This window comes from Cetorhinus maximus, chromosome 6 (assembly GCF_964194155.1).
Source record: "Cetorhinus maximus chromosome 6, sCetMax3.hap1.1, whole genome shotgun sequence".
Taxonomy (NCBI): Eukaryota; Metazoa; Chordata; class Chondrichthyes; order Lamniformes; family Cetorhinidae; genus Cetorhinus; species Cetorhinus maximus.
The window spans coordinates 38667645-38688029 of NC_135884.1; the positions used below are offsets into that span (position 1 = coordinate 38667645).

General features: G+C 40.5%; 1 protein-coding gene across 1 annotated transcript in view; it reads left to right on the forward strand.

The window, feature by feature from the left end:
- The window catches only part of LOC144681722 (receptor-type tyrosine-protein phosphatase gamma-like), an 803078-nt gene that overhangs the window by 719115 nt on the left and 63578 nt on the right, over nt 1-20385 (forward strand). The window contains exons 15-19 of the mRNA XM_078543625.1: nt 6971-7062; nt 16958-17054; nt 17410-17492; nt 18089-18223; nt 19587-19721. Coding sequence (XP_078399751.1) covers nt 6971-7062; nt 16958-17054; nt 17410-17492; nt 18089-18223; nt 19587-19721 — 542 coding nt within the window. The remainder of the gene's footprint in view (nt 1-6970; nt 7063-16957; nt 17055-17409; nt 17493-18088; nt 18224-19586; nt 19722-20385) is intronic.

A 20385-nucleotide genomic window follows, 5' to 3' on the forward strand; every position in this document is an offset into this window, starting at 1 on the left:
AGCATATAACACAAACAGCAAGGGTCACAACATTGAACACCGAACACCACTTGAGACAACTTTCCATTCGCAAGGGCATCCATCGACCATTACCCTTTGTTTTTTTCACAAAACCAACCTTTTATCCAGTTTGCTGCACTATCCTGAATCCCATGGGCTTTTACTTTCCTGACCAATCTGCCATATGGGACCTTGTCAAATGCCTTGCTAAAATCCATGTACACAACATCCACTGCACTACCTTCATCATCCCATTAAATGAAAGTGGCTGGCTGTCGATATGAAAATCAAAATTTTGAAAAAACGAATTAACAAGCTATTAAATTTGTGAACAAGGCATCAGACTTGAATTTCGCCTTGTACATGCCATTTTTGACTGGGTGCTTGTGGAAAATGTTTGGAGTCACACCAGGTAAGTGGATATAAAGGCTCAAAGTAGCACTGTGGCTGCATTCAGCAGAAGATTCTGACACTGAAGGTGGGAGAGTTTCACAATGGTTTAACTTTGATTTATCATCGTTTTTAGCCTGCATGAGGACAATTTCTCAGGGAAGGGGAAATACAGAAAGTGCTGCAAACAAGTTTATGCACTCCATCATCAGCCTTTAGATCGCTTTCCGCCCTGGGAATTGTGTATTCTGTAGGTGGCTCCTCTGAGGAGGAGGAGGACAGTTGGCCAGGGACAGGTGTGCCCAATGGACATCAAGGTGTGCAACCTGCTGCAGAGCAAGAGGCTGTGGAGGAGAGACAGGAACGTCAGGCAGGCAGAGGTAGATGAAGGCACTGCCCTGGAAACCGTATCCACAGGGTGAGGATGGCATACCTCCAGATGTCTGAATGCTCAGTGCCTCCGGGGAGATTGCCTCCAATTGTGTTGGTAGTCACCTGCGCCTGTGGTGTTGAAAGTAACTGTGACCTTGAATTTTTCTGCTTCTGGGGGGTCATTCCAGAATTGTTACGGTGCAAAAGGAGGCCATTTGGCCCATCGTGCCTGCACCGGCTCTCCAAATGAGCCACCCACTTAGCGCCAATCCCCGTAACCGTGCGCGTTCTTACTTTTCAGACAACAGTCTAATTCCCTTTTGAATGCTTCAGTTGAACCTGCCTCCACCACACTGTCAGGCAATGCGTTCCAAACTCTAACTGCTTGCTGCATAAAAAAGTTTCTCTTCATATCACTTTTGATTCTTTTACTATAATTGCTTTGAATCTGTGCCCTCTCATTCTCGATCCTTTCACAACTGGAAACAGTTTCTCCCTATCTGCCCTCTCCAGGCCCCTCATGATTTTGAATACTCTATCAAAACTCTTCTCAACATTCTTTTCTCCAAGTGAAACAGTCCTAACTTCTCCAATCTGTCCTCATAACTGAAGTTCCTCATCCCTGGAACCATTCCCGTGAATCTTTTCTGCACCCTCTCCAATGCCTTCACATCATTCCGAAAGTGCAGCGCCCAGAAGTGGACGCAATACTCTAGCGAAGGCCAAACTAGTGACTTATACAACTTCAACATAACCTTCTTGCTCTTGTACTCTATGCCCCTGTTAATAAAACCTAGGACACCGTATGCTTTATTAACTGCTCTCTCAATCTATCCTGCCACCTTCAATGATTTATGCACATATGCACCCAGATCCCTCTGCCCCTGTACCCCCTTTTAGAGTTGTACCCTTTATTTTTTATTGTCTCTCGCATGTTTTTATTACCAAAATGAATTGCTTCACATTTCTCCGCATTGAACTTCACCTGCCACCTGCCCACCCATTCCACCAACTTGTCTATGTTCCTTTGAAGTTCTCTCTCCTCACAGTTCACAGTACTTCTACGTTTTGTATCATCCGCAAACTTTAAAATTGTGCCCCGTACACCGAGGTCTAGGTCATTAATTTATATCAGGAGAAGCAAGGATCCCAACACATCCCTGGTGAGCTCCACTTCAAACCTTCCTCCAGCACGAAAAACATCCATTAACCACTACTCTCTGTTTCCTGTCGCTCAGCCAATTCCATATCCATGTTGCTACTGTCCTTTTTATTCCATGAGCTATAACTTTGCTCACAAGTCTGTTGTGTGGCACTCAAATGCCTTTTGGAAGTCCATGTACACTACATCAACAGCATTGCCCTCATCAAATCTCTGAGTTACCTCTTCAAAACACTCCAAGCTAGTTAAACATGATTTTCCCTTATAAAATCCATGCTGGCTTTCCTTAATTAACCCGCATTTGTTCATGTGACTATTAATTTTGGCCTGAGTTATTATTTGAAGAAGTATCCCCACCACCAAAGTTAAACTGCCTGGCCTGTAGTTGCTGGGCTTATCTTTAGACCCGCTTTTGCACAAGGGTGTAATGTTTGCAATTCTACAGTCCTCTGGGACCACCCCTGAGTCTAAGGAAGACTGAAAAATTATGGCCTGTTTCTCTGAAATTTCCACTCTCACTTCCCTCTGTATTCTTGGATGCATCTCACCCAGTCCTGGTGCCTTATCAACTTTAAGTATAGATAATCTATCCAATACCTCCTCCTTTTCAATTTTAAACCCATCTGGTGTCTGAATTACCTCATCTTTTACCATGGCCTGGATAGCATCTTCTACCTTCGTAATGACAGATGCAAAGTATTCATTTAGTACCTCAGCGATGCCCTCTGTCCCCATGTGTAAATCCCCTTTTTGATTCCTAATTTCAGGCATCATATGGAGACCTTAGCAGAATTTCAAAGCCTGTGGCCCATTACTGTATAAAGATTTTTACGGATGTCATATTCAGGCATGACCTTGAGTTCAATACCATTTACCACTGACAATGCCATTCAAGCAGAAAGAGCCAGAGGCTTGCTGCCACGGCTGGATTTCTGAAGGTGCAAGAGGTCATCAATTGCACACATGTGGCAATAAAAGTTCCATCTGGACAGCCAGGAGCATTTGTCAATAAAAAAGGATTTCATTTAATCAATGTGCAGATTGTGTGTGACCATAGGAAAAGGATAATGCAGGTGTGTGCATTCGGGGAGCAGTCACGATTCACGATTCATACATATTGGAGCACTCACAGGTGCCAGGGATGTTCAGTGGCCCAGGCCTTTGGATGGCTCACTTCTGGACGATAAGAACCGAACTCTGGTGCTTCAGAGAGAGGAAGGCCTGGCAGGGGAGGATCTAATGGAGAGAACCGCATCTGCTGTTGATGAATCTGCTGATGAGGAGAGTGAGCCATGCCAGCCAGCTGGATGCCAGAGAGATGCAAGATTCTCTAATTATGTGAAGATTTCAGTAGCAATGTGTCATATGCTCAATGAGAACATCCTGGCTGTGCTCGCCTTTTCTTGGTATCTCCCACGCATCTACACCAAAGCTGCCTGTACATGTGCCAGTACAGAGGTACTAAATGAGGCCAATCAGGGGGACCCACATGAGCATAAACTCCCTTAACACCATGCATTAAATCCAAATGAAAACCACATGCATGAAGCAAGAATGCAGCTGGAACGTCAAGTGAAAAGAACAATTAAGTAATAATTTTCATAACTCTCAAAATTGAACAATAACACTTGTGAACCCATATGTGACTAATGTGGCATTTTCTTAAATTGTTTGCGGGTGTTAAGACATGGTGTTCCCCCCTCGGCACCAGCTGACCCTTATGCCCCTTTGCCTGGGATAACTTTGGTGGGCATGCTTTGGTTGTCAGAGGCCATGAGAGCCCAGATGTGATGGGAGTCTCCTGCTCAGTAGCAGGAAGCTCAACTGTTGCCATGGAACTCTGAGGCATTTGTGTCAATGGCAAAGTGATGGAGGGGAGGCTGTCCTCATCAAAAGCGCACTGAAAGGTGCTCCCTGATGATGACAGCAATCGTTCATCCACCGCCATGAGGTCCATTTGGCACTCCCTGCTTTTCTGAGAGGAACCAGGACCTGGATGTGACTCCAGGCTCCTCATCCCCCCTTTCGCCCTGGCTCTGGGCACCGGAGCTCAGAGGCAAGGCGATGCAGTGCAAGTCAGGATGCATACCCAGTGTCCTATCAGTTAGCTGCTGGGTTTGGCCCGCCATAACAGTCACCAGTGTCTCAATGGAGGAAGCTATGCATTCTGAAGAGCGGGTGATCGCAGCACTCAAGGCCTGGATGGACTCCTCCACTCTCCCTGCCAGTGTGTGCAACTCCTCTGGAATCTCTGCCACTTCTTCAACTACCATGTGCTGTAAATTCAGCATCTGCCATCGAAGGATGACTCCAGAGGCTTGTCATCAGCCTAGGGCTCAGCGTCTAGGTTGCCTCTAGCAGTCCTTCGACTGCCAGAGGCTTGCTCTATCTCAGTCTCTGACAGCTGGCCTTGCGACTGTCATACTGAGGACTGTATCCTCTGGTCGCCTGAGGCCGTGAGGGTCCCCGTGTGCTGGGACTCTCCTGCTGAACTGTCGCCATGGCGCTCTGAGGCTGGTGATGGGTGGAGAGCAAGGATGTGACGCTGCACCCTGTGAGGCAACCTCCTCCTCCTCAGAGGTTATCATTGGTCCCTTGGGGCTGGTGGCCTTGGCTGCCAATGTTTCACCTGTGGGGGAAACAAAGAAGGAGAATGAAGGGCCTTATCATCATTTGAGATGACTTCAGAGAGACACGCCTCCTAAAACACATTGGGAGATTGGGAGATAGTAACCAGGGCTTGAACCTTAGGCACTGCAACACTGAGACACATATTCCTCCCCAAATTCTGCAAGCCTCCAGAGTCAAAAACCTATCTCCCCAATTTCCAACCCCACCCTCCACCCTCTTCAGCACTGTTTCCAGGAGAGAACTATGCACCCTTGGAATCTCACCACCCTGGGACGTCCCTCCAACCTTGCCTTGCCCAATGGTGTGACTCCACTGATTCACTGCCTGCTCCAGCACTCCCTCCTCTATTGTGATGAAAGTGGTCATGTTGGCTTGACCACCTCTGGGCCTGGCCCCCTCTCTAGCATTACGTGCCCTCATTTCCTGCAAATAAAAAAAGGGCCATTGTAATGAATATGCTTCGTTAAAATCATGTTTTCAAATGTGTGGCCAACGTGTCCTTTTGTCGGCAGTCAACATTCCTCAATGTTCCTTGCTAACTAACAGATGTTGTAGTTCATAAGCTCCCCCCCAACCACTCCAGAATCCAATCCCCGGTGCCACGCTAAGTGGCATGTCTGCTTCATGCTGCCTTGTCCACTTGGCCAAGACACTGGGCAAACCCACTCTTGACACACAAACCCACATACCCTTCCATATAGGTCCATCTCTGAAATGTTTACACCCTCACACTGGCAGATTAAAAGAGGTCATTGAGCCTTTTACAGCACTGTAACCAAGTCCTTTGGATGAACCCAGGCTGCTGATTGTATCTGCGACCTCCGTCTAGCCTACTTTGGTCTGGCTGGAAGGTCTTCCTTTTCCTGTTAGCAGGCATGATGCCCTCCCACCGATCACTCACAGCTTGGAGGAGGACTTACAGGTAGTCATCATCAAACCATGGGGCCGTCCTTGGTCTAGGCCAACAGCTCCTCTCTCTGCCATGTGCTTTACAGCCTCTGATAAAGAGTGTTAAAGGATAGAATTTAAGTCTTTTCCTAAGCACTTGTTATTCAGAAGGGGAGTGGGACAGGTGTACTCAAATGTTCTTTCCCACCTGGCAATGGTCCTGATTGAGACAGTGCTGGCCCAAAAGTTTGCAAAATTTAAAAACAAGCTCTTACCTGCTGCTGCTCCAATAGTTCAAAGGATTCCACACTCTTCTGTTTAAAAACCTGTCTGAAAACCACTAATTATGGTGCAGCTGCCAGAAACCCATGCCAGGGTAACCTTTAAACGGGTGGCCGTGACCAACGTCCGGTTCACGGCCTACCCTCTCTCTCTCTCCCTGGACATCCTACACTGGAGGCCCGATTGCGCGCGCTGCCCACCCCTCTTTGTGGTTGTTAATTGGCCGTGAGATGCTTTATTTCGCATCTTTAAAAGGTAGGGGGGGGGAAGTCAGCGAACCGTGCAATTCTGGGTCGAACTCCAGCTCCCCACTGAGAAGCGTAAAATTCACCCGATAGTGTTTTCAAATCCATTAGTGCTGGCAATTGTGGACTCTGCTCCTCACAGTTTAATTTGTATTGTTACTTTTTCCTGTTTCTAGTGTTCTAAGCTTACTCTATCACTCAAATGCTCACAACATCTTTGATGTTTCAAATGTCAGCTATGAAAATGGCTTTAACCTTTGCAGAATGTCAAATGGGAAATTTTACCTCTAATTCCTCTTTTTAATTTCTTATATTACAATCCCTACAAAGATTTGACTTTTTTTGATGTTTGTTACTAAGGCATTGTAATTTTTCCCCTGTAAACCCAGCCCTCCCCTCAGTTTGTTTTTATGGCTAAAACAATGAAATGGATCTATTTTTTCATGGAAAAAATTAAGACAGAAGATTGTGTTAAACTGCACATTCTGTTTTTTTTCATTTGTGTATTGGTTTCCTTTACATTCAGCAACTTTATTATATTTTTGTTGTACTTTTCTTCCAAATGATCCATATTGCACTAAATTTAATTCTCGGCCTTTAAAATCAGACCATACTGCTAAATTATTTGGAATATACAAAAAATATTGTCACCAAGGAAACAAAGCTAATATTGGGCTTATTGCCTCATGTTGAGCTCAGGTGTGTCTTTCGTCTCAATATATTAAATAAATAATTAAAGCTCTGCATTCCCACCCAAATGCATTTGTTAAAATGTAATCCCAGAGCAGTTCTCGTTTGCCATATGTGTTGCATTTTGATTAGTTTTCTTCAAAGCTGATTTATGTACATTAGTTAAGTCTGAAGCATTTTTGAGACTTGAATACCAGTAACACCAGTTCAGCTTTTTGCACAAAAAGATATTAATTGGACTAAACTCATGCACCTCTGCTGTAATTGTGTTCGTTACCTAGCAATATCTTTATTTATTCTTCCCTTGTAGATGATATGGAGGCCATTCCTGTCAAGCAGTTTGTAAAGCACATCAATGAACTGTACACCAATAACCAACATGGATTCTCTGAAGAATTTGAGGTAAGTTACTGTTACTTTTTTGGGAATGGGTTCTCCTTTTGCCTCTTTGGTGATTGATTGGTAACTCAGATGTTATCTCTATATGGCACTATTTGATTGTGTAATGTCATTTAAATGAAATTGTACAAGCTAATGGCCGAAACTACGAAAAAATACAAGTCCAGTACCTTCCATTTTAACCTATTTGACAATTATAATAATTTATAACTTCCTACTTCACCTTAATTTATAATTTGTTACTTGTCCCACAGTAATTTATGGGATTAATAAAGAAGCGTCCATTTCCTTGAAATTCCATAAATTCGTTTTGAACACTTAAAATTATGTGGAAATTACAGAAAACAATCCTGGATCATTCCATGTTTGAGAACAAAAGTATACTGGATGGAGTACAATACTGGGAAAGTTTAGATTTTTTAAAATGGGAAACTATATTTTGGATTTGATTCAAAAGGCACTTTAGTGTTCCTTGCTGTCAATTGTCTGTGACTGCACAGTTTTTGCATTTCCTGCTCTAGGGCTGGAAAATACTGCACTGGTTTAAGCACAGCATATGTCTGCATCTTGGAGCACTCTCATGAAGAACTGTTGCTGAAATTCGGATTGGAGTGCTGCTTGTTCTCCTGCATGTCATCCCTTTCAAGATTCAGAGAGCCTCATGATATCCACTTCCTGCATTCTACGATGTGATCTCTTCCAGCTGCTGTGCTTCATTGACTGCTTGTGTATCTTGTAAAAAAAATCCCCATATTTTAATCTTTTTTTTTAACCTCCCTAGCCTTAATGTTAAAATTCCAAGACCATGCAAACCTTTCCTTTTGGAAAGCAGAACAATCCAGACCTGGATTGTTCCATGAACTCCCAACAGTAGCAGCTCTTGGTTAAGTTGCAAGGAGGCATGCTTCAACAAAAGTGATCCCTTCCCATAGACTAGATAATTTTACCTTCCCTCACTCCAACTAAATTAGCTGAGCTGGGCCAAGCTCCCCCTTGGGCGCTGTCACTTTTGAGTATAGTGATCCTGACACTTTCTGTTTTTACTTTCTGCATTTGCTTAGCCATATGCCCATGTTCTGGTGCACAGTACTGACGGTACTGTCAGAAACCTCTCCGTGCTTGTTGAGCAACATTAATATCGGCATACAATTCAAATACGTTTTTTGTTCTTTGTCATTAAGCATATACCATTTAGTGCATTTAAATAAATGCTAAACTACAGCATTTATCCTGTTTTGCTAATAGTATTAGAAGATTGGAATTTAAAATTTATAAAGTCCTGTAAATGGGGGCTTTTTGCGAATTGCTAATAATTGGTTTTGTTATGTTCTGTAATGATATGAAATTGCAGAATCTCATTTCAGAAGAAGATCTGTCAATGTGAAATACATTTTTTCACAAATCATAAACACAGTCCTTAATGAGTCCTTAAATGTGCTTCTAACTCTTCTATAAACAGTTCACACTGCTATAAATTTGAATATGGCTGAATTAGAGATCAAAAGATTAAAAGGTGATGGAGCACAACAGTCATTTGAATTAATGAATTCATTTTTCATCACACATCTTGATTTGTTTATTAGATGAAATTATTCCACAGTATGTTTAATGGTGTAACAAACAGATGTGATTAATAGCAGTGGTCTGCCAGATCATGAATAATAGATTTTTGGCTGATTTGAATTAGATCATCTTGATCAGAAGCAATTCTCTTGGGGCAAATGTTTGTCCTGCATACTGTCAACATAGTTAAAGGCTTTTATCTCTGCTCAATCATTTAGCTGATGGTTTGTCAACGCCAATAACTCCCTAACTGCACGCTTCTGCTTTTCTGCAAATAGCCAAATGTCAAAGTGGTGCACTCACTGTAGAATAATGTACTACGTGTACCGTGCAGTCATATTTACAATGAGATTTGTAGTCAAGCCAATTAAGTCAGTCAGATCCAACATACTTTCGACTTTATTTATTTGCACGTTTATTTCTTTCCTTGTCTTACCGACACACCTTTATCAATCATACCCACTTTAGGTCCACCGCAGACATTTGTAGAGCTGGGAAGGCAACTAGGTCATTGTCTCCCATGCAAGAGTGACCCAAGGTGATAAACTTACTGAATTTTTTGTTTCCCCATTGCCTGGCTACTACCTCCCGAGGAATCATTTGAAATTGGGAACTTGCCATGCTGGAGAATTATGGTTGCAATCCTATCTTCTTTTCCTTGAGTCTATAGAGTGTTTGTACAACAACTCAGTGTGTCACTGGGCTGTAAACTGCATCTCTTGATCTAATTCTTCAAAAACCTATTTTCTTTAGGCTGCTTTATAAAAATATCTTTAATCATTAGCACAGTCTAAAGGTCAGTTCTGTTGTTAACAAACAAGTGCTTTATTCTAAGTTTTTAATCTAACTTTGTAGTGAGAAAATAGACCATCTTTACACTGCAGTACCCAAGATTCGCAGCCAATTGTTTTTTCAGTTGATATTTGTATAAGTAGTTAAGGTTTTTAGGAAGGGATGTTGATCAGAATAGAGCATTACACTATGTCTGAAGCTTTATACATTTCTTTTGCCAAGTGTTTTAACATGAATATGGGAATATGATGTTGTTAACCTTCTTGTTCACTAAATTTGGGCTGTTTTACTGGGTTTGTTACTGCAATTCTAATCTTTGGTGAAACAGTGTGATTTTTTATGCAGTATCCACAAAAACTGCAGAATTTGAAGTATATATATATATTATATAAAAATAATATATATATTATATATATATATATATATACACACACATATACACATGTTTACATCCAGTCATGTATCCTGTTCTTCAACATCTGAAATTTGTGTTAGAAAAATAAAGATCAATACACTGTTCTCAAAATAACCTGTGTTTTTATATAATTTGATGAGAACAGCCTATATAATTCACTGTGAGTAAACTGCAGGGCATGAGGATGGGGAGAAGCCAATCAGCCAAATATTCCATGGATGGCAGTACGGGCATATTAGATGTTGGTATCATATTACCCTTTGGTGTACCAAGAGATTATTTAAAAGTAATTCATTTTTAACTTATAATTTAGTTGCTGCTACTCAGGGTTATATTTTTCACAATAACCTGCAATATATTGTTTCTTCCAAAAGCACAAACAGAGCAGAGATTTGTTATGAAATAATTCATCTCAAAGAAGTAACTGTTTAAATAATATCATCACTCCCAAAACAGGAACAAGTTTCATACTTACCAATCAATCAGCTTATAACATGAATTCTTCTGTAGTATGTTTTCTCCTAAGTATGTGTAGAAGTCAGCATTTAATTACTTTACTGTGGGTTCTGATAGCAGTAATTACTTTTCTAGACATTTCCCACAAAATAACTTTGACGGTTACATCTACGAGATGTAGATGTTTCCTTCCCTGCAGTATTGTGTATGAAGTAGAAAAGCAGACAAAGATAAAGTAAAAACAAAATTATTTACATGTTTTTGGTTTATAAAACATGGAGACGATGGCGCAGTGGCATTGTCACTGGACTACTAATCCAGAGACCCAGGGTAATGCTCTGGGGATTTGGGTTCAAATCCTGCCATGGCAGATGGTGGAATTTGAATTCAATAAAACAATCTGGAATTAAAAGTCTATTGATGATCATGAAACCATTGGCGATTGTTGTAAAAACCCATCTGATTCACTAATTTCCTTTAGGGAAGGAAATCTGCCATCCTTACCTGGTCTGGCCTACATGTGACTCCAGACCTACAGCAATGTGGTTGACTCTTAAATGCCCTCTGAACAAGGGCAATTAGGGATGGGCAGTAAATGCTGGCCTAGCCAGCCATGTTCACTTCCCATGAAAGAATAATAATAAAAAAATCTCCAACAATAGTTAAAATCTGAAAGAATGAGATTTCTTGTAAAAATTAATTTTCTGTGCCAGAAAGGTTGTTTGGCAATAATTAAGACTTTACTGCACTGTGAAAAAATTATCTTATACTGGAATGAGCAAGCTCTAACTTTCTTTGGTATGTTTAGTGGGTATACATCAAGTAACTACACCAACTATATGCTGTTCCATATGTTTCATTGCTGAGTCTCTTGGTGAGATACTGGTGTAGCGAAGGTTGTGGAGGAACGGGGAAACTTGGACAGCAACTTCTTGATTTCCGTGCTCAAGTGCGTATGTACAGTTGCTGGAAGTTGCTGTCTGATTTTGTCTTTAATAATGGTGAGCAGCACTGTTATTTTTACCAAGATATTGGACCATTGAAATGGGGGCATTCTAAAAGGTAATATTTTTAGCATGCTATTAACTGAGAGAAAATCTGCACACAAGGGAACTGTTAAATCGTTCTGTTAAATTGCTTTTCTCTATGCATGTCATGTTAAGTTTGCTTATGTCAATATAGTAACAAACAATCACTAAGCAACTCCACAAATGAAATTGGTGTGCTAAATACAATGAAATGCTCCATTCCAGGAAAGGATCACTTGTTAGTTATGTTTAATGTGATGCGTGACTTTTACAGATTGCATAAAATATGTGTTAAGTGGATCGCTTTAGCTCTACTGATAACAGGAATAATGGTTTATAATCAGAAGCATTCTCTTGCATTTGTGTTGTTTGTCATTTAAAAAAAGCGCGCCTACCTCTTCCCTCAAGCAACAGTGTGATACTCCTCAACTGAGAAGGGAACTAATTCATGTAGGGATCCACTTCTGAAGCATTCGTAGGTTCAACTAGAGCTGACAGAACATTAATCACTGCAAGATAATCACATTTTAGAGGCCTTGCTTTTCCTGAGACCTTGAAGAACAAGACCTTGCTGGCAGGTCTATACTTGGATTCTAATGCATTGCTTGTAATGATAGCGATGTGAATGTAACATAACAAGCATAACAAGTTTATTAAGACACCTAGCAATATTTGAATTTTGTTATTTTGACACATCCACCTCTAAACCTGACTACATTCAGCTCTGTTGCATCTGATTTTGTCTGGGGAGGAATTCTCAAATACTTCATCATAAACTGAAATATTAGGATGGAAATTTAGTTGTCTATCAAAGTTGTAGTTGTATTTGATCATCCTAGAATATGAAGATGATTAAGATAATCCCTTCTTCATTACGACCCATTTTCTTAAATCCGTGTCCCATGCCCCTCCAGCCTTGCTCCAACAACAAGTGCGGGAACTCATGGACTTTTTTGTGTACTTGCTGCGTCCATCCTTTCCCGCAGCCCACCAAACTAAATTTCCACCAATTCAATGTTCCTCCATGCCCTAACCATAAATTTGTTTCCTTCTCTAATTTCTCCTCATGTCCCCTGAAAGCTTATCTTGTCCTTGCGATTCATCTCCTACACTATCAAATCATTGTTGAAAATTTAAATTGACCGAGCACTCTCATCCTTTTAGGGAAAGTGAGTTTCAGTTTTTTGTGAGAAAAAATGCTTTCTGTTTTTTCCATGAAATGGCCTAGCTCTAATTCTTAAGATTATGTCCTCTTGTTCTGGATTTTCCCATGGAAGTAAATAGTTCCTTTGTATCTACCCAACCCCTTTATTGTTTTAAACACCTCAATTAGATCACCCCTTCTAAACTCAGTGAAATAAAAATCAATCATGCTGCTATTCCTTGTTTTTTTACATCCTAGAATCATTCTGGTTGATAAAAGCAAAATACTATGGATGCTGGAAATCTGAAACAAAAACAAAAACTGCTGGAAAAACTCAGCAGGTCTGACAGCATCTGTGGAGAGAGAGACAGAATTGGGTAAGGGGGCTGGGACAGGTGAAGCTGAACAGAAGGCCAGTGATAGGTGGAGGCAAAAGAGAGATTGCAAAAGATGTCGTAAACAAAAGGTCAAAGGGGTGTTGATGGTGGTGATACTGGCTAAAGGAGGTGCTAATGGTGACATTAAGAGCAGAAAGCAGAATGAGCAAGTGATGAGCAATCATTCTGGTTGATCTGTGTTGTGACCTCCCAAGGCCATTGTATCTTTCCTGAGGTTTATTGCCCAAAACTGAACATAGCATTCCAGATGGGGGTCTTGAGGCTCTGCACAACCGAAGCATCATTTTCTCATTTTTGAATTCCAATCCCTCCTGAACTGAAAGCCAACATTTCATTAGCCTTTTTGATTACTTTTTGTACCTGTGTGCTAGCTTTTGGTGATTTATGTACATGGACACCCAAACCCGTTTGCCACTGCTTCTCTCAGCAATAAGAAAATACTTTAATTTGCCTTTCTCAGGTCTAATGTGGATGATCTCACTCTTCCCCACATTAAACTCTATCTTCCATATTTCTGCCCCTTCATTTAATCTAGCTGTGTCTGTTTGTAATTTTCTGTCCCCATCCACATAATTTATTGTGCCTTCTAACTTGGTGTAATCTGCAAACTTATATATACAACTCTGTATTCCTTCATCAAAGCCATTGATACATATGGTAAAGAACTGAGGTCCCAGTACAGATCCTTGGAGCAAGCATACCACTTGTCACAGCCGACCAATCAGAAAGGACCCCCTTATCTTACTCCTAATCCATGTTACAACATTGGTTTGGTATCTTGGATTCATTTTTGCAAATAATTTTTTTTATGAAACCTTATCAAATGTCTTCGTAGATGAGTATTGATTTTATCCGTATGATGTACTCACGTAGCTTACCTGTTTCTGATATTCAACTGTCTGGTCTATGGCTTTCTGTTTATCCCTTTCTCCTATTTTGATCTGAGATGTTAAAGTGGCAACCCTTCAATCCTCAGTACAACTTACAAATCTAAATTTGAAAGATTGTGGTCAGACCGGGAAGGTTTCAGTTGGGATTCCTAGCCTGTGCTGAGTTAGTGGTAGGGATGCTATAATTGAATTCAATGCTCTGGGCAAGTGAGTGAAAGATCATCCAAGCTTCTTCCTGTTCCTGATAAGTGTCTAATAACCCCTGGTGAGCGTGCATGTGTGGATATTGAAAGAGGATAGGGTCAGGCTTGGATGTGACACCCTATGATAAAATGGCTGTATGTCACTCACTATCAGAGCTCACAATTGACAAATAGATTCTAGTATATGAAAGGGAAAAGTTAGCTAGCATTCCTACCCCTGATTGCTATCCTGTGAACCCTGCTGGAAAGTCTGTGTGTAGAAGTCAGGTAAGGCGTGGACTCTGTTATGATGCTCCCTACAGTTGAAAAACCTGACAAACTGCCAGAGTCTAGGCGCTCATTGTCATTTGGGTGCATAGGTCAGAACCTTTAAACAAGGAAGGGGAATAGAGAGGAAAGAATCTGGAGAAATACACACCTGTTCTGAGATTAATCCTACCGTAAGCATACAATTCTAATGGTTCATTCCCATCTGCTCCGGTTGTATAGAAGCCTTTATACAAGCATAAAATTTCTTAGCAAATAAGTTATGCCTGTCTTGAATTTCACTGAAGTATCATCAGATCTAAATCAAGCTATAGAGGAATTGCACACCTTTTCATTGTTTGGTGTTGATCATTTCAATCCACTGTACAGTAAAAGGAGAGTAATTTGTTCAGCTGTATATCTGGAAATCAACATTTACTGTTGACTTCAATAATGTTAACTTGGTTTTGTTTAAATTTCCAGTCTCTTTCCTTTCATCAGATCTCTAGTCTCCTTTTGAAAATGGGCATTTATACTGAGCACATCGGCCAATCAGCTGTAAACAATGACAAGTGAATAGTTGTCCTGATAACCTATGTTTCTTATTGTAAATTGCAAATCTAAGAACTGTCTAGACATTGGCCATGTGTTTGTAAATGATTTATTCTTCAGCACTATATCTCATTAACCTGAAACTGTTTTATTGGCATTTCAATGAACTTGAGCAAAGGAATTTCTTAAGTCTCTTGGCTTCAATCAATATTAGATGAATATAAGAACTAGAACAGGAGCAGACCATTTGGCCCTTAGAGCCTGTGCTATTTAACAAGATCGTGGCTGATCTTCTACCTTAGCTCTACTTTCTCACATTATCCCAATCCGTAGACTGTTCCCATAAATTTTTCCCCATAAACCTGCCCGTGGAGTTAAAGGTTTCATCATATTTCAAAAGCAAATTCAAATCAAATTTCAATTTGTTCATTCAGGATTATGCAATAATTCCCTAAATAATATTTTGAATTGAATCATGTCGAAAGTATAAAAACAGATAGTGATGCATTCAAGTACTAAAGTGTACAAATACATTTGGACAAATTTTTGCCTTTACAATCTGGGCATTATGCATTGAATGGGTAAAGCACAGAAAGAAAATTCTGCAGGGAGGATCAACTTCCACTAAATGTTCCTTCCATCAATATAATTGGAAGGAAAATCAGGTAGGAGTCTACTATCTGTGTATGATCTTCTCCATAGATTTTCTGTTCTATACTCCTCCCCCATGATGCTTAATGCCTAGGCAATAAGGATGAAAACCTACCCCATCATACTTATAGGGCAGAATTTTCCCCCCGTCGGGAGGGAAGTTGAAGAGCAGGTGCGCAGAGGTGCGCCTCTGATCGGCGCCCCCAATTGGGGGCGCGCCGTCATTTTAAGTGGGGGGGCCAATTAAGGCCCACCCAGTGTGATGTCCGCATGGAAGTGCTATGCGCTCCCTATGTGGGCGGGGGGAATCCCTAAACCCAGGTGTGCGCTTTTTTGCACATGCGCACGAAAGAGCGCACGCGCACGAAAGAGCACACTCATCTCCCTGAGGCAAAGTGCTGCCTCAGGGAGATCGGCTCTACTGTAAAAAAATATTAAAAATAGAAAAAAATAATTCCCTAACATGTCTCCTCATGTGACACTGTCACATGAGTTGGGACATGTCCATAACCTTTAAAAACACTTTAATTAAATTTTTTTTAAACCTACATGAAACCACATCCCGCCCGTGGATGAGGTTTCATGCTTTTTTTAATGCCCGCCAGGGCTCCCAGCCTGCCCACCAACCTTAAGGTTGGGCGAGCAGGTCCATTAATTACTTAAATGACTCTGCCAATGGCCTCAATTGGCCAATGACAGGTCGCCGCGCGCACAGCTGATTTTGCTGAGCCCCCGCCTACCTGAAAATTTAAATGGGGCGTGGTAATGTTGGGGGTTCTGCCCGACGTCACCGCGCATCATTTAACACGTCGGCGAGCAGGCCCCGCCCCCCCGCTCGCCGACCAGGAAAATCCTGGCCATAAGCAACTACTAAACTCTTTGGAACTGGAACATCCAGCCTTTAAATTTATATAAATTTAACTACCATCTACAACCTTTTTGATAACTTTATTCTTGCAGAGGAAGAAAAGCGCATTTTATTTCCTTTTATTTTTTTTCAACAACTTTAATCCTTTCTCTCTCTTAAAAGTACTGACTCTTGCTCATGAGCTGTACCCTCCAGTGCCCCATCTAAGGGAAATACTTCTCAAAAGCAGCGGGATTTACAACTGAACCAGACGATCCTGGATGAGACTTCCAACAGGAAGTGCTAGATGGCAATCAAGGGTAGGAGCATAAACTATTTGCCTTTCCCAAATCCAAGAGCACTGAGGTCAGTTGCAGTGTTTCAACTGCTGACCAAGAAGTGGGGAGCAGATGGTGCAAGCTGAGCTTCCAAGTTCTGCATGGCACAACTATTGACTGGGTAAATGCATTGAGTGTCCTTGGAAATTTAATTTCCATTTTAAACCATAATTAAATACCAAATAATTCTTCTGCTATTTGAGATAAGATGTCTTTAAAAAGCCTGAATTATATATTTTCTATAGCTAAGTATTCACTTGTATATGATAACCTGTGTACATAAAATGAATGAGTAGTTTGCCCAATTATTGGATGTAGTAATGTTTTGAAATAGGAAACCAATAAAGCTTTCCTTCTTCCTTTTTCAATTTATAGGAAGTGCAGCGCTGTACAACTGATATGAACATCACATCAGAACATTCCAACCACCCAGATAACAAGCACAAAAACCGATACATCAACATTGTAGCATGTAAGCCTATACTGGATTCAAACATATTAAATCAATCTTCAAGTATATTGCACTGAAATTTCCCCACATTGGGCAGTGAAGGAAAACAGCATGTAAAAAAACCATGGGGTTGTTCAATCAAGGTTCTGAATCGATTAAAAATGCTTCTGAAAATTATTCTTTAGCCCTAAATAGCTATTGTAAATTATCTCAATAATCAATGATTAATGATGATTAGCTAACTGGCCTCCCTGATTAGTGTACTGTTTTATTTGTTGAAAATCTGTTGTAGTTTATAATTTGTGAAGTAACATTTAAAATATCTGTGAAGATCAAGGTGATTTATTCTTGTGGATTAATATTTCTCCTTCTACAGATGATCACAGCAGAGTTAAGCTAAGGCCAATACCAGGAAAGGATTCAAAGCACAGTGATTACATCAATGCCAATTATGTCGATGTAAGTCATTCTTTTATATTTACAGTATTTCCGTCGTTTGTCATGGTCGTTCAATTCAAAGAATTCCAGAATTGAATTATAGACTGGGTGGGTCATGGATTTGAATACTATTTGTCTATGTTGTTTCATGCCTAAATTCTAGGTTTAAGTCCAGCTCAGACAGAGACAATTAAGCCAACGTTTCTCTTCCTTTTTCTCTCACTCGCTCTCTTTTCCTTCCTTTCCTATAATAAGCATAGGTAAAATCAATTTCAACATCTTTAATCTAGTTTCTAGTGGTTGCATAAAACAGTATTTTAAAAAAAAACAGAATCTTCTACTCTAACAGAATAAAGGATATGGAGTAAAAAGAACTTGACAATTATATAGATATGGAGTGTGTGATATTTGAATCATTGAATCTCCACAGTAGTGCAGAGAAACTGCATGAATAGTGAAATAATGGTTCAGAGTTTGCTGAAGAAATAATAGCAAGTTTAATAATACTACCAGAATGTCTTCATAGCTTAAAAGAGGCTTTCATAAATTTTACGTTTTCAGTGTTTGAATTTTTGGGTTGTACATTTTTATTTTACGTTGGTTTCTCCCCTTGACAGGGTTACAACAAGTCAAAAGCCTATATAGCTACACAGGGACCTCTTAAACCTACATTTGAAGATTTTTGGAGAATGATCTGGGAACAGAACACAGGAATCATTGTTATGATTACAAATTTAGTGGAGAAAGGACGAGTATGTGACCTTTTTAATTTTTTGTTTTCAGGTTGTTGCTTTGATTTTAATTTTTCATATGAAACTTATCTAAACAATTCATACTGTGAAGCAATAAAGTGTCAAGCCGGTCAAGTAATTAACATTAAATTGAGTGTTGGAAGATTGAATATGATTTCCACAGCCTCTTATTTGCATTGAAAAGAAAAAGCATTTGCATTTATATATCACCTTTTGCGACCACAGGATGTCCCAAAACACGTTACAAATAATAAAGTACTTCTGTATTGTAGTCACTGTTTTAATGTGGGAAATGTTGTAGCCAATTTGCACATAGCAAGCTTCCACAAACAATAATGTATAACATCCAGATAATCTGCTTTTGTGATTGAAGGATAAATATTGACCAGGACACTGAGCATTACTCCCCTACTGTTTTTAAAAATAGTGCTATAGGATCTTACACATCCACCTGAGAAGGCAGATCATCCCTCAGTTTAACACTTCATTCACATATAGCACTTCCGACAGTGCAACTCTCCCTTAGTACTGCAGTATGAACATGATTTTTGCGCTCAAGTCCTGGGGCAGAATTTTGCCCTAGGTTGATGGGCGGGCCCCACTGGCTTGGTGGCGGGCGCGCAGCCGAACTCCGCCGCTGAAGTGGGCCCTGCTGTCATTTAAGTGGGCGGGCCAATTAAGGCCCACCCAGCAGGCTGCCCGAAAGGAAGCGCTATGCGCTTCCTGTGCGGGGGGGGAGGGATTCCACAACTGTCAAAGTGCGCTGCACGAAAGAGCACACTGCTCCCTGAGACTAAGTGCTGTCTCAGGGAGAGCACTGACAGTTTAAAAAACATCAAAAATAGCACAACAAAAAAATTATTAACATGTCCCCCTTATGTAACAATGTCACACGAGATGGGACATGTTAATAAATCTCACATAAAGTTTATTTAAGATTTTTAAAACAGACATGAAACCTTATCCCGCCAGTGGATGAGGTTTCATATTTTATTAGAAGCCCACTGGGGCTCCTAGCCTGCTCGCCAGCCTTAAGGTTGGACGAGCAGGGCCTTTAATTACCTTAATTATCCTGTCCAATGGCCTCAATTGGCCATTGACAGGTCAGCGGGCGGACAGCTGATTTCACTGTCCGTCCGCCTTCCTGAATATTTAAATGGGGCGGGATGAAGTCGGGGGTTCCTCCTGACCTCATCCCGCGTCATTTTCCCATCGGCGAGCGGACTTAAACCCACAACCTTCTCACTCTGAGGCAAGTGTGCTACCAACTGAGCCATGGCTAGCACAAATTGTGTTGTAATTTTGACATTTTGTTGTGGCACTTTCTGGATGGAATGAAACCTCTGTATTTCTTGTATTTCAGCGAAAATGTGATCAGTACTGGCCAAGTGAGAACAATGAAGAGTACGGCAATATTATCGTTACCTTGAAGAGCACAAAAGTGCGGGCATGTTGTACTGTACGCCGCTTCACCATAAGGAACACAAAAGTTAAAAAGGTAAATGTTGAAATGTTAAAAAGGTAAATGCTGAAATATAATTGTGTCCTTTTATAATTCTTAACCAGAGATGAGGAATCCCAGACTTGGCACAATTAGGTGCAAATGTAAAAGGAAAAACTAATTTTTATTTATGTCCTTAGTACATCTTAAAATGCCAACAAACAGTCAGCAAATTCCATTTGAATTGTAGTCACAGTTGTAACATAGGGAAACACAGCAACCAATTTGTGTGTATCAAGGTTTGACAAACAGTAATGAGGTAATAGACTAATTAATATTTCTAGTGATGTTGTTGAAGGGATAAATGTTTGCAAGGACATCAGGAGAACTTCCCAGAGTTTCTTTGCATAGGACCATAGGGTCTTTTATGTCCACCTGAACTTGATGGTGAGGGTCAGTTTAACATGTTCCTGGAAGATAGTTCTTATCTCTACCATAAATTAAATGAGAGACGTTTTTACACTTCAGAATAAAGTTATTAGAAATATACTTTGTGGTAGGATGCACAATGGAAGGCTTATCCTTCATTTGCTACAATGGAAACTATTTAACTGTTTCATCCAGCATTAACTAGAGAATTGAATACTTTCATGCAAACATCCATACAGTGGCTGTCCATTTTAACCTACAAAGATGTAAATCTTGTTCGTTGGTACCATAG